We start from the raw sequence: 12,301 nt of genomic DNA, 5'->3' as shown, positions 1-12,301 counted from the left end.
ATCGTAGCCACGAGGGGGTGAAGCCACCCCCCCTGGGCTAAACTACCACTCCCCCTGTCCCTGCAGATCGGGTGAAATGGGAGTTAACCCTTTCACCCGATCTGCAGGGACGCGATCTTTCCATGACGCCGCATAGGCGTCATGGGTCGGAATGGCACCGACTTTCATGACGCCTACGTGGCGTCATGGGTCGGGAAGGGGTTAAGCACCTTGAGGGGTGCAGTTTTTAGAATGGTGTCACACTTGGTTATTTTCTATCATATAGACCCCTCAAAATGACTTCAAATGTGATGTGGTCCCTAAATAAATTGGTGTTGTAAAAATGAGAAATTGCTGGTCAAATTTTAACCCTTATAACTCCCTAACAAAAAAAATGTTGGTTCCAAAATTGTGCTGATGTAAAGTAGACATGTGGGAAATGTTACTTACTAAGTATTTTGTGTGACATATCTCTATGATTTAAGGGCATGAAAATTCAAAGTTGGAAAATTGTAAAATTTTCAAAATTTTCGCCAGATTTCTGTTTTTTCATAATATCAATTAAATTTTACCACTATCATGAAGTACAATATGTCACGAGAAAACAATGTCCGAATCGCCAAGATCCGTTGAAGCGTTCCAGAGTTATAACCTCATAAAGGGACAGTGGTCAGAATTGTAAAAATTGACTCGGTCATTAACGTGCAAACCACCCTTGGGGCTTAAGGGGTTAACTAATTAAATGTTGCTGTCAAACTAACAGTGGCATTTAACAAGCGCTTCTGGCCATCCGGTTGGAAATGCGTGCATCGGTGACCCCCGTCACGTGATCGGGGGTCATCGGCACGACGACATGACAACCAGGGGTCTCCTTGAAACCTCTATGGTTGTTTATGCCGGTTTGCTAAGAGCGCCACCCTGTGGTTGGCGCTCATAGCAATACTGTAATTCTACTACATAGAGGCGATCTGAGCAAGTTGTGCCAGCTTCTAGCCTCCCAAGTAAAAAAATAAAATATCTAAAAGTTCAAATCTCCCCCCTTTTGCCCCATTGAAAATAAAATCCTGAAAAGTCTCTTGAGACTCCCTGGTATGTTCCGGGAATTTGTCCGGGTTGGCATTAGGGTGTGTGCACACATTCAGGTTTTTTTTTTTTTTTTTTTTTCGTGATGAAAACGCATTAAAAATACAGACATATGCATCCTATCATTTAGAATGCACACTGCAATTTTTGTGCTCATTATGCGTTTTTTTCCGCGCAAAAAACACATCACGGTAAAAAAAGCAGCATGTTCATTAATTTTGCGTTTTTTTTTCACGGTTTTCCCGCTATTCTATGCATTGGGAAAAACGCGCAAAAAACGCAAGAAAACCCGCAAAAAAACGCATGCGGAATTCTGGCAGAATTGTCCCATTTTTGTCAGGAAATGTCTGCAAGAAATCCTGACATAACCTGAATGTGTGCACATACCCTAAAGCTCACCATATAGCGTGTGATGGGCTCCATGGCTCTCACGTAGTTCGATAATGGGGTGTCTCCAAAATTGCCGACACCGTGTCCTCTGTATTTCTTTGTTGCTCCCAAGCAAACGCACAGGCAAGAAACAGCTTGATGCTTAAATCCAGGATGAAATAAAAGCTCTCCATGCGAAGATCCATCATGACGCAGGATACAGTAGCAAACTGTGAAGATTTCAGCTGTCCAAGGGTCTATATAAAGATATCCCATAATACATGCCCTCTGTAGTCCCATTGTTTGTGTCTGGATATCTAGAATTTTTTTGTCACAGCAACATTGCATTAAAATGCAAAGGGCGATCAAAAGAACGTATCTGCACCAAAATGTTATCATTAAAAAAGTCAGCTCAGCACGCAAAAAAGGCCTCACCGGACCCGAGATCACGAAAAATGGAGACGCTACGTGTAGTGGAATATTGTGCAATTTTTTTTTAGCACAGTTTGAATTTTTTTTACCACTTAGACAACAAACATGCCTAGGTTCTTTTTCATCTATGAACTCGTAATGACATGGAAAATTATGATGGCAGCTCAGTTTTAGCATTTAGTGAACCTAGCAAAAAAGCCAAACAAAAAAACAAGTGTGGGATTGCACTTTGATTTTCTTTCCTGTTTTCTAGCACATAACATGCAGAAACCAATGATGTCAATCAAAAGTAGAACTTGTCCCGCAAAAGTAAGCCCTTACATGGCCATATTGACAGAAAAATTAAAAAGTTATGGCTCTGGAAAGAAGGGGAACGAAAACGCAAAATCGAAAAAAGCTAGGGTCATGAAGGGGTTAACAGAAATAACCACGTGAAATAGATCACTCTGCTTATAATGACTCATTATATAATGAGTTTCACTTTTTGTGTTGAAGAACTGAAATTAACTTTTTGATATTCTAATATTGTAAGAAGCACCCAGAAGTATAACTAATATAAGTAATATAAATGAAAAAAAATTTTTTTAGCAAGACATTTGTAAATACAGTCAAACTAAGATGAATGGTGAAAAATATTTGTGAGTAATCAAGTCCTGAAATTAATTCTCCGATGGTCTGACTTTTCAAGAACATTTGTGGGGTCCACATTCTGGAATATACAGACTTGAGCATGTGGAGGAGAATCTGAATAATAGTTTGATATGTGATTGGAATTATTTACTGGTAAAAGTATTCTTTTTATTACATGCCCAATAAAAATTCCTCTCTACTGGGGCCCAATAAACAGAATATTATACATTTTTTTGAAAAAAACAAAAAAAAAAACAATGCTACCACTCATTTTGGTGTTATTCATTCATGTCATATTAATAAAGGGAAGTTGTGTGGTAAATTTTACAATGGGGTGACACAAAGGCCTGGTTGGGATGGGCACATGGGGCAATAATACCAGGAATCACACCTTCTACCATGCTTTCTACAAACCTGACATCTTTTTTGGGGGACTGTTTTGGGTGAGAGTGACAGAGACGGGGCGAATTAAGCTATGTGTCCACCATCAGGAATAGCAACGTTTTGGACGCAGCGTATTTTCGCTTCTTTCTAATCATGCAGTTAAATGCACATGTTCATGGTGAACTATGCAGAGTTAATGCCTCTAATGAATGGCAGAGGAGACCAGCATTTCAGCTGCTGATATTAACAGCTGCGTCTCGGGTGAGTATACGCAGCTGTAAATAGCACAGTGGGCATGGCATTTCTATAAATCCAATCCACTGTGCTTGTATTGTAGAACATTGTGCCAGGTGCTTTGTCCAAAACGCTGCTATTCCTGATCGTGGGTACGCAGCCTAAAATGTTAGTCTTCGGCCAACCTCTGACTTGAAGATTGCCTCCTTTGCTGTTGATTCAAATTGGAGACAATTGACAATTTTCTCCTGAAACTGGAGGAAAGTAAGTGCTCCTTGTGACTTTTTATAGATGACAAAGCTGTTATAGGTAGCAATCTGGATTAGGTAAATTGCTACCTTTTTATACTAGGCCCTGGTCTTCCTCTTCACCAGATAAGGTTGAAGCACCTGGTCCGACAAGTCAACACCTCCCATTAATTTATTATAGTCTGTGATGCAGATTGGTTTCTGTTTGTCCCTGGTCCCTGACTGTCACAGTGGTGTCCGCATGCATGTAGTCATCTTTCCTGTCATTCCATCTCAGTGCAAGAAGTTTGTAACTTGTAAGTAAGAATGACGCCCCTTCTTCAAACAGCTGGACACCAACTGTGATGGAAAATCTACTTGTTTTTTTTTTTTGGACTGCCCCCTCGGCCCCTGTAATTTTAGTGTGGAGATATTTATATAGGGGGATACTGGTATAATAATAGTTGCTGGTATACTTGTGCTGCCCTTTCTTTATCAAGGGTATTATTAGCTCTGTCAATTTTACCTGGGATGCCAGTTGTCTTGGGACAGTTTGGTAGGTTAATTTGGCGGTCCCTACCTTCATATATTATAAAATTGCACATATACCCTCTCGTAAATATATCTCATAGATTTTGTACAATATGTCAACTGTATTTGGCTCACGGAATGACAGATGGCCCTTAAAACTCATAAAGATCTTGTCAACTGCCACATTTAGCTGAGGTATACGAATTTAATAATCTTTTAGGAAGGAAATTAGGGCTCTCAATTTGTTAAAGCTATTGTAGTTGGAGACATTTGTTGGGGAGGGACTTGGGAATGATCATTAAAATGAAGGAACCTCATTAGGGCTTCATAACTGGCTCGCAACACGACGGCTGCAAACACCAGGGTACTGTGGACAGATTTTGTTGCACAGTAGGAAAGGAGTCAGTGGATTGTTTTTTTTTGTTTGTTTGTTTTTTTATATTAAACCAGTGTTTAGAGTAATACCTAGAAAAATAAGTAAATAATAATAAATAAAATATAAATAATTAGTAAATAATAAAAATAATAATAAAAATATTTCATGGACATTTGTGGGACTCCATGAACACGAATGAAAGGAGGTGAATTTTTGGGAAATATATTTTCGGGGTTTTAAATTTGTTTGATGGGCAATCAATTGTAAGACGACTGGGGTAACAAAATTTGGAAAAAATCAAAGGAGGTAAAATTAGTTTCAGCAACTTTTATACCAGTGAGTGCTAATAAAGGGGAATTGTGCAGGGGAGGGGAGGAACTGCGGAACTTGGCCCTGTCTCTGACACTTCATCAGTGACAACTGACTCCACTACCATCGGGTAAATACACCTGTCACGGGGTCCTTCTCCGGTATCACACAATCAACAGAGCTAGAGTATAGTAAACAATTCCAGGACCTTTATTTAGGCAAAAATACGAAAGGTCCATATACGGTCCAGAACACGAATGCAGTTCAGTAACAGGATAAAAGTCCAACAATCCAGCAGAGGATAGCATAGTCCATATACCCTTCTTTCTCTCTGATATGCTGTGCTGTCTTCACATCATGGTTCCACACAGGACTGATTTCTCCCCCTCATGTCTTCCCCAGCCCCCTCCTTATGCCCAGTGGTAGTCAGGTTGTGGTGGTTTTCAGGCCTCCCAGACCTGACAAAAGTGCCTTGGGGATTAAGGCACTAATGGGGGTCTTTGTTTCAACAAGCTAGTTCAATATGTCATTAGCATATTAGCAAACAGTACAATACTGTGGGGGCTGATATCAGATGGCAGCAAAAGCCATTCATCAATCAGCAAATAACTCCTACAAGAGAACACCATGAAAATAAGTGAAATAGAAATATACACAAAAATGATACCCACATAGCATATTATTATTATTTATTTATATGGCACCATTGATTCCATGGTGCTGTACATGAGAAGGGGTTACATACAAGTTACAAATATCACATACAGTAAACAAACTAACAATGACGGACTGATACAGAGGGGCGAGGACCCTGCCCTTGCGGGCTTACATTCTACAGGATTATAGGGAAGGAGACAGTAGGTTGAGGGTATCACATATCACATCATCACAACACCCCTCTTTTTATTACCACATATGAGGGGCCCTTTTTTAGAATCTAATTAATATTACATGTTTTATTATTTTTTTCCATTTAATTAGAAACTGCCAGAGAAGGATGGATGAAGCTGCAGGAGACCTTAAACAAGCTCTTCCACATTTAATTGATTCTCTTCAAGTACATGTAGAAGTACATCAAAAATCCAACAGGTTTGTATTGTTGAAGGTCAAGTAAATGTTCAAATACTAAAGGGTTAAGTATAAATGTTACTTGACTATGAACGTTTTATTAGTTCACAGGGTGGTGAAATCTTTTTTTTTTTTCTTTTTAAAGCCATTCTAGGTTTATTTAAACTATAGCCAGTATTTGGCCGAAGTCACACTAGCGAGGAATACGGATGAGTGCTATGCGAAAAAAAATCGCATAGCATTCGGACCAGTATTAATCTATGGGGCATGCAAGTCAATGGGTGCGAGAAAAAAATCACACAACACTCACACCATGCGAGTGCTGTCCGATTTTTATGCAGCGGTGTCCTTTGAAAAGCCGGCAATTCATATACCGCTACTGTAAAAATCACACTGGGATCTGGGTCATCCTTGTTGAGATGTTGCAGCAGCTGGATTTTGTAAGGGTGCCATTTGTGAGTAGCTAATATCTGCCGAAGGGATGTTCGACTCATACTAGATCCATGGGCGGACATACCGCCGGTTCAACCTGTGCAGCTGCATCGGAGGCTCCGGGGGCCCTTGCAGGCAGGGCTGGCATTAGGGGCAGGCAGCTGCCTAGGGACCCCACTCACCAAAACAATGATGGAGGAGAAAGCATCAGCTGACGTTCCCCCTCCCATCATTCCCCGCTCTGCCTCTGACACTGCAGGTGCGCGATGACGTCATCGCACACTCACTGTGTGCCAGGCTGTGCAGCGGCAGCCGCCGAGACAGGAGCAGCGCGGGCATGGGGAAAGATGAGGAGTGTTTTTTTTTTTTTTTTTTACTATAACAGTGAGTACTGGACTGTTTGGCCATTCTCGGGGGGGATGCGGACTGTGCTATATACTACATGGCTGTGCTATATACTACATGGCTGTGCTATATACTACATGGCTGTGCTATATACTACATGGCTGTGCTATATACTACATGGCTGTGCTATATACTACATGGCTGTGAATATACCACAGGGGCTGTGCTAATATACCACAGGGGCTGTGCTAATATACCACAGGGGCTGTGCTAATATACCACAGGGGCTGTGCTAATATACCACAGGGGCTGTGCTAATATACCACAGGGGCTGTGCTAATATACCACAGGGGCTGTGCTAATATACCACAGGGGCTGTGCTAATATACCACAGGGGCTGTGCTAATATACCACAGGGGCTGTGCTAATATACCACAGGGGCTGTGCTAATATACCACAGGGGCTGTGCTAATATACCACAGGGGCTGTGCTAATATACCACAGGGGCTGTGCTAATATACCACAGGGGCTGTGCTAATATACCACAGGGGCTGTGCTAATATACCACAGGGGCTGTGCTAATATACCACAGGGGCTGTGCTAATATACCACAGGGGCTGTGCTAATATACCACAGGGGCTGTGCTAATATACCACAGGGGCTGTGCTAATATACCACAGGGGCTGTGCTAATATACCACAGGGGCTGTGCTAATATACCACAGGGGCTGTGCTAATATACCACAGGGGCTGTGCTAATATACCACAGGGGCTGTGCTAATATACCACAGGGGCTGTGCTAATATACCACAGGGGCTGTGCTAATATACCACAGGGGCTGTGCTAATATACCACAGGGGCTGTGCTAATATACCACAGGGGCTGTGCTAATATACCACAGGGGCTGTGCTAATATACCACAGGGGCTGTGCTAATATACCACAGGGGCTGTGCTAATATACCACAGGGGCTGTGCTAATATACCACAGGGGCTGTGCTAATATACCACAGGGGCTGTGCTAATATACCACAGGGGCTGTGCTAATATACCACAGGGGCTGTGCTAATATACCACAGGGGCTGTGCTAATATACCACAGGGGCTGTGCTAATATACCACAGGGGCTGTGCTAATATACCACAGGGGCTGTGCTAATATACCACAGGGGCTGTGCTAATATACCACAGGGGCTGTGCTAATATACCACAGGGGCTGTGCTAATATACCACAGGGGCTGTGCTAATATACCACAGGGGCTGTGCTAATATACCACAGGGGCTGTGCTAATATACCACAGGGGCTGTGCTAATATACCACAGGGGCTGTGCTAATATACCACAGGGGCTGTGCTAATATACCACAGGGGCTGTGCTAATATACCACAGGGGCTGTGCTAATATACCACAGGGGCTGTGCTAATATACCACAGGGGCTGTGCTAATATACCACAGGGGCTGTGCTAATATACCACAGGGGCTGTGCTAATATACCACAGGGGCTGTGCTAATATACCACAGGGGCTGTGCTAATATACCACAGGGGCTGTGCTAATATACCACAGGGGCTGTGCTAATATACCACAGGGGCTGTGCTAATATACCACAGGGGCTGTGCTAATATACCACAGGGGCTGTGCTAATATACCACAGGGGCTGTGCTAATATACCACAGGGGCTGTGCTAATATACCACAGGGGCTGTGCTAATATACCACAGGGGCTGTGCTAATATACCACAGGGGCTGTGCTAATATACCACAGGGGCTGTGCTAATATACCACAGGGGCTGTGCTAATATACCACAGGGGCTGTGCTAATATACCACAGGGGCTGTGCTAATATACCACAGGGGCTGTGCTAATATACCACAGGGGCTGTGCTAATATACCACAGGGGCTGTGCTAATATACCACAGGGGCTGTGCTAATATACCACAGGGGCTGTGCTAATATACCACAGGGGCTGTGCTAATATACCACAGGGGCTGTGCTAATATACCACAGGGGCTGTGCTAATATACCACAGGGGCTGTGCTAATATACCACAGGGGCTGTGCTAATATACCACAGGGGCTGTGCTAATATACCACAGGGGCTGTGCTAATATACCACAGGGGCTGTGCTAATATACCACAGGGGCTGTGCTATAATATATTCTATGGGGAGGCTGTGTGATATATTATGGGGGTATATTATATTCTATGGGGGAGGCTGTGTGATATATTATGGGGGTATATTATATTCTATGGGGGAGGCTGTGTTATATACTATGCGGGCTGTGCTATATACTATGGGGGGTATAATATATTCTATGGGGAGGACGCTTTGCAGCGTTGAGAATCTCTCCCCCCTTGTGCTCACCCACCTATCCACTCTTTCCCCCCGTGCTGACTTCTCCTGTATGTGCTCTCTTCTTTGACCTGTCTGCCCCATGTGCTATCCCCCTTGTCTGCTGTCTATATCCTTCCTGTGTTGTGTTCTCCCCTCATGTGCTGTCCCGTTTGAGCTGTCTCCCCCCTGTGCTCTGTCTCGCTCCTATACGCTTTCTCTCTCCCCCATTTGCTGTCTTCTCCTCTCATGTCATCTCTTCTTTGACCTATGTGCCCCATGTGCTCTGGTACACGGTCAGACAGAGACAATTTTTAAAATGAACTTTTGTTTGTGGGAAAACCCCTTTAATGTGACCGGTTTCCTCTGCCTGTAGACACATCGTGCATCTGCCGCCGAGATCAGCCGAATGATTCATTGCGCCTGCTCGGAATTTGCACAGGCGCAGTAAATCAAACCGCCGCCATCTTTGTGCAGACAGATTGTGGCGGTCACTTTATAACTGCGCATGCGCTCCTCCTGTACAAAGATGGTGGCGATCAGTGAATCATTCGGCTGATCCCAGTAGCGACGTGTTCGCGATGGTGTTCCACTGGTGGTACCGCGCAAGAGGCTGCGTACGGTGTATACAATGTGTGTGGTACGTGTGGCGTATACAGTGTGTGTATGTTGCGTACATCGTATACAGTGTGTGTGGTGCGAACGGCGTATACAATATGTGTGTGTGTGTGGTCTGCTGGTGATACCACCAGCAGCAGTTTCCATATTGAGACACCCATCAATTGTCCCAACATGGCGGTCGGTGAACTTTCGCCGCTTGGAATTCTGGGATATATATATATATATATATATATATATATATATATATATATATATATATATATATATATATATATATATATATATATATATATTCTTTATTTTTATAGAGCGCTAACATATTCCGCAGTGCTTTACAGTTTTGCACACACATTATCATCACTGTCCCTGATGGGGCTCACAATCTAGAATCCCGATCAGTATGTCTTTGGAATGTGGGAGGAAACCGGAGTGCCCGGAGGAAACCCACACAAACACGGAGAGAACATACAAACTCTTTGCAGATGTTGTCCTGGGTGGGATTAGAACCCAGGACCCCAGCGCTGCAAGGCTGCAGTGCTAACCACTGCGCCACCGTTGTGTGTGTGTGTGTGTGTGTGTGTGTATATATATATATATATATATATATATATATATATATATATATATATTCTACGCCCGGGTGGCGAGCATTTATATTAGTATATGGTCTCCATCCTGTCATGTGCTGCACCATCCTGCGTCCCCATCCTGACATGTGCTGCTCCCATCCTGCGTCCCCATCCTGTCATGTGCTGCTCCCATCCTGCGCCCCCGTCCTGTCATGTGCTGTTCCCATCCTGCACCCCCATCCTGTCATGTGCTGCTCCCATCCTGCGCCCCCATTCTGTCATGGACTGCTCCCATTCTGCACCCCCATCCTGTCATGTGCTGCTCCATCCTGCGTCCCCATCCTGTCATGTGCTCCCATCCTGCGTCCCCATCCTGTCATGTGCTCCCATCCTGCGTCCCCATCCTGTCATGTGCTCCCATCCTGCGTCCCCATCCTGTCATGTGCTCCCATCCTGCGTCCCCATCCTGTCATGTGCTCCCATCCTGCGTCCCCATCCTGTCATGTGCTCCCATCCTGCGTCCCCATCCTGTCATGTGCTCCCATCCTGCGTCCCCATCCTGTCATGTGCTCCCATCCTGCACCCCCATCCTGTCATGTGCTCCCATCCTGCACCCCCATCCTGTCATGTGTGCGCCCCCATTCTGTCATATGCTGCTCCCATCGTGCACCCCATATTCTGTCATGTGCTGTTGCCATCCTGTGCCCCCATTCTGTTGTAATGTGCTGCACCCATTCTGCCTGTTCCTGTTTCCATTCTGCCATATGTTGCTCCCATCTTTCTCTCTCTGGCTCTACTGCCCGAGTGCGGGTGGCTGTGCTGGGGGCGGCTGTGCGTGGCTGTGCTGGGGGCAGCTGTGCTGGGGGCGGCTGTGCGTGGCTGTTTTGGGGGCGCTGTGTTTGGCTGTGCTGGGGGAGGCTGTGCGTGGCTGTTTTGGGGGCGCTGTGTGTGGCTGTGCTGGGGGAGGCTGTGCGTGGCTGTGCATGGGGCGGCTGTGCGTGGCTGTGCATGGGGTGGCTGTGCTGGGGGCTGCTGTGTGTGGCTGTGCTGGGGGCGGCTGTGCGTGGCTGTGCTGGGGGCGGCTGTGCTTGGCTGTGCTGGGGGCGGCTGTGCGTGGCTGTGCTGGGGACGGCTGTGCGTGGCTGTGCTGGGGGCGGCTGTGCGTGGCTGTGCTGGGGGCGGCTGTGCGTGGCTGGGCTGGGGGTGGCTGTGCGTGGCGGAGGCGGCTGTGCGTGGCTGTACTGGGGGCGGTTGTGCGTGGCTGTGCTGGGGGCGGCTGTGCGTGGCTGTGCTGGGGGCGGCTGTGCGTGGCTGTGGCTGTGCTGGGGGCGGCTGTGCGTGGCTGTGCTGGGGGTGGCTGTGCGTGGCTGTGCTGGGGGCAGCTGTGCGTGGCTGTAGCTGTGCTGGGGGCGGCTGTGCGTGGCTGTGGCTGTGCTGGGGGCGGCTGTGCGTGGCTGTGGCTGTGGCTGTGCTGGGGCTGCTGTGCGTGGCTGTGGCTGTGCTGGGGTGGCTGTGCTGGGGCGGCTGTGCGTGGCTGTGGTTGTGCTGGGGGCGGCTGTGCTGGACGTGTAAAACACGTACCGCACACGGACCGCCAAAGGGGCGCGCATATTCAGTACTGTAATCGGCGGCCCCACGTGACCGCATACAGGAGAGGCTGCGGCGAGGGATCCGGAAGCTAGGTGAGTATTTTAATCACAGGGGGGGGAGGCGCACAGGAGGTGGGAGGGGGGTGCGCACAGGGGGTGGGAGGGGGTTGGAGCCCCCACGGCCGGTATATTATGGGGGGGATAATTAAGTTCGGCTGTGTCACTCTGGTCCAGACTGCGCAGGTGCGGTGCGTCGCGCTTGTGCAGTCTATAAAGGCTTCGGACAGAGTGACGCTCCCACCGTTATATTATAGATATATATATATTCTCTAATATATAAAGCTGTATGTGTGTGTGTGTATGTATGTATGTCCGGGATTGGCATCTGCACCGTCGCAGCTACAGCCACAAAATTTTGCACAGTCACACGTCTGGACCCTGAGAGCATCATAGGCTATGTTGTGAGGTGGAAATTTAACCCCGCGCTTTCCAATTCACCAAACAATTTTGCCCCTATCTACATAATGGGGAAAAGTGAAAGGAAAAGTGTTGGAGGCAAATTGACAGCTGCCAGATGTGAACAAGGGGGAGTTAAAGAATGAGAGCGATGGCACCAAAGAGTATATACCGTACATATGCTAAGGTGGGGCCCCGACATGGGATACTCACCACACACGGGGATATGAACACACACACAAAATGCGCCACACACTACCACGTGCTTGAACACATATACCACCCTCAGCACACATTTCACCACACATACACCAACCTCGCCACATAAATGTCAAAACACAAA

At 46.3% G+C, this 12,301-nt stretch overlaps 1 protein-coding gene across 2 annotated transcripts in view; it reads left to right on the top strand.

The window, feature by feature from the left end:
• Nucleotides 1-12,301, top strand: part of TRIP13 (thyroid hormone receptor interactor 13) — a 215,378-nt gene that overhangs the window by 27,020 nt on the left and 176,057 nt on the right. For both annotated transcript variants that reach the window (XR_011314029.1, XM_069730461.1), the window contains exon 2: nt 5,536-5,643. Coding sequence is in view for 1 of the 2 variants with exons in the window: in XM_069730461.1 (XP_069586562.1) it covers nt 5,552-5,643 (92 nt within the window). In the remaining variant the exon portion in view is untranslated. The remainder of the gene's footprint in view (nt 1-5,535; nt 5,644-12,301) is intronic.

This window comes from Ranitomeya imitator, chromosome 6, assembly GCF_032444005.1.
Source record: "Ranitomeya imitator isolate aRanImi1 chromosome 6, aRanImi1.pri, whole genome shotgun sequence".
In the NCBI taxonomy this organism is placed as follows: Eukaryota; Metazoa; Chordata; class Amphibia; order Anura; family Dendrobatidae; genus Ranitomeya; species Ranitomeya imitator.
Note: the sequence above shows the minus strand (reverse complement) of the source record. Positions and strands in the feature narration are given on the sequence as shown.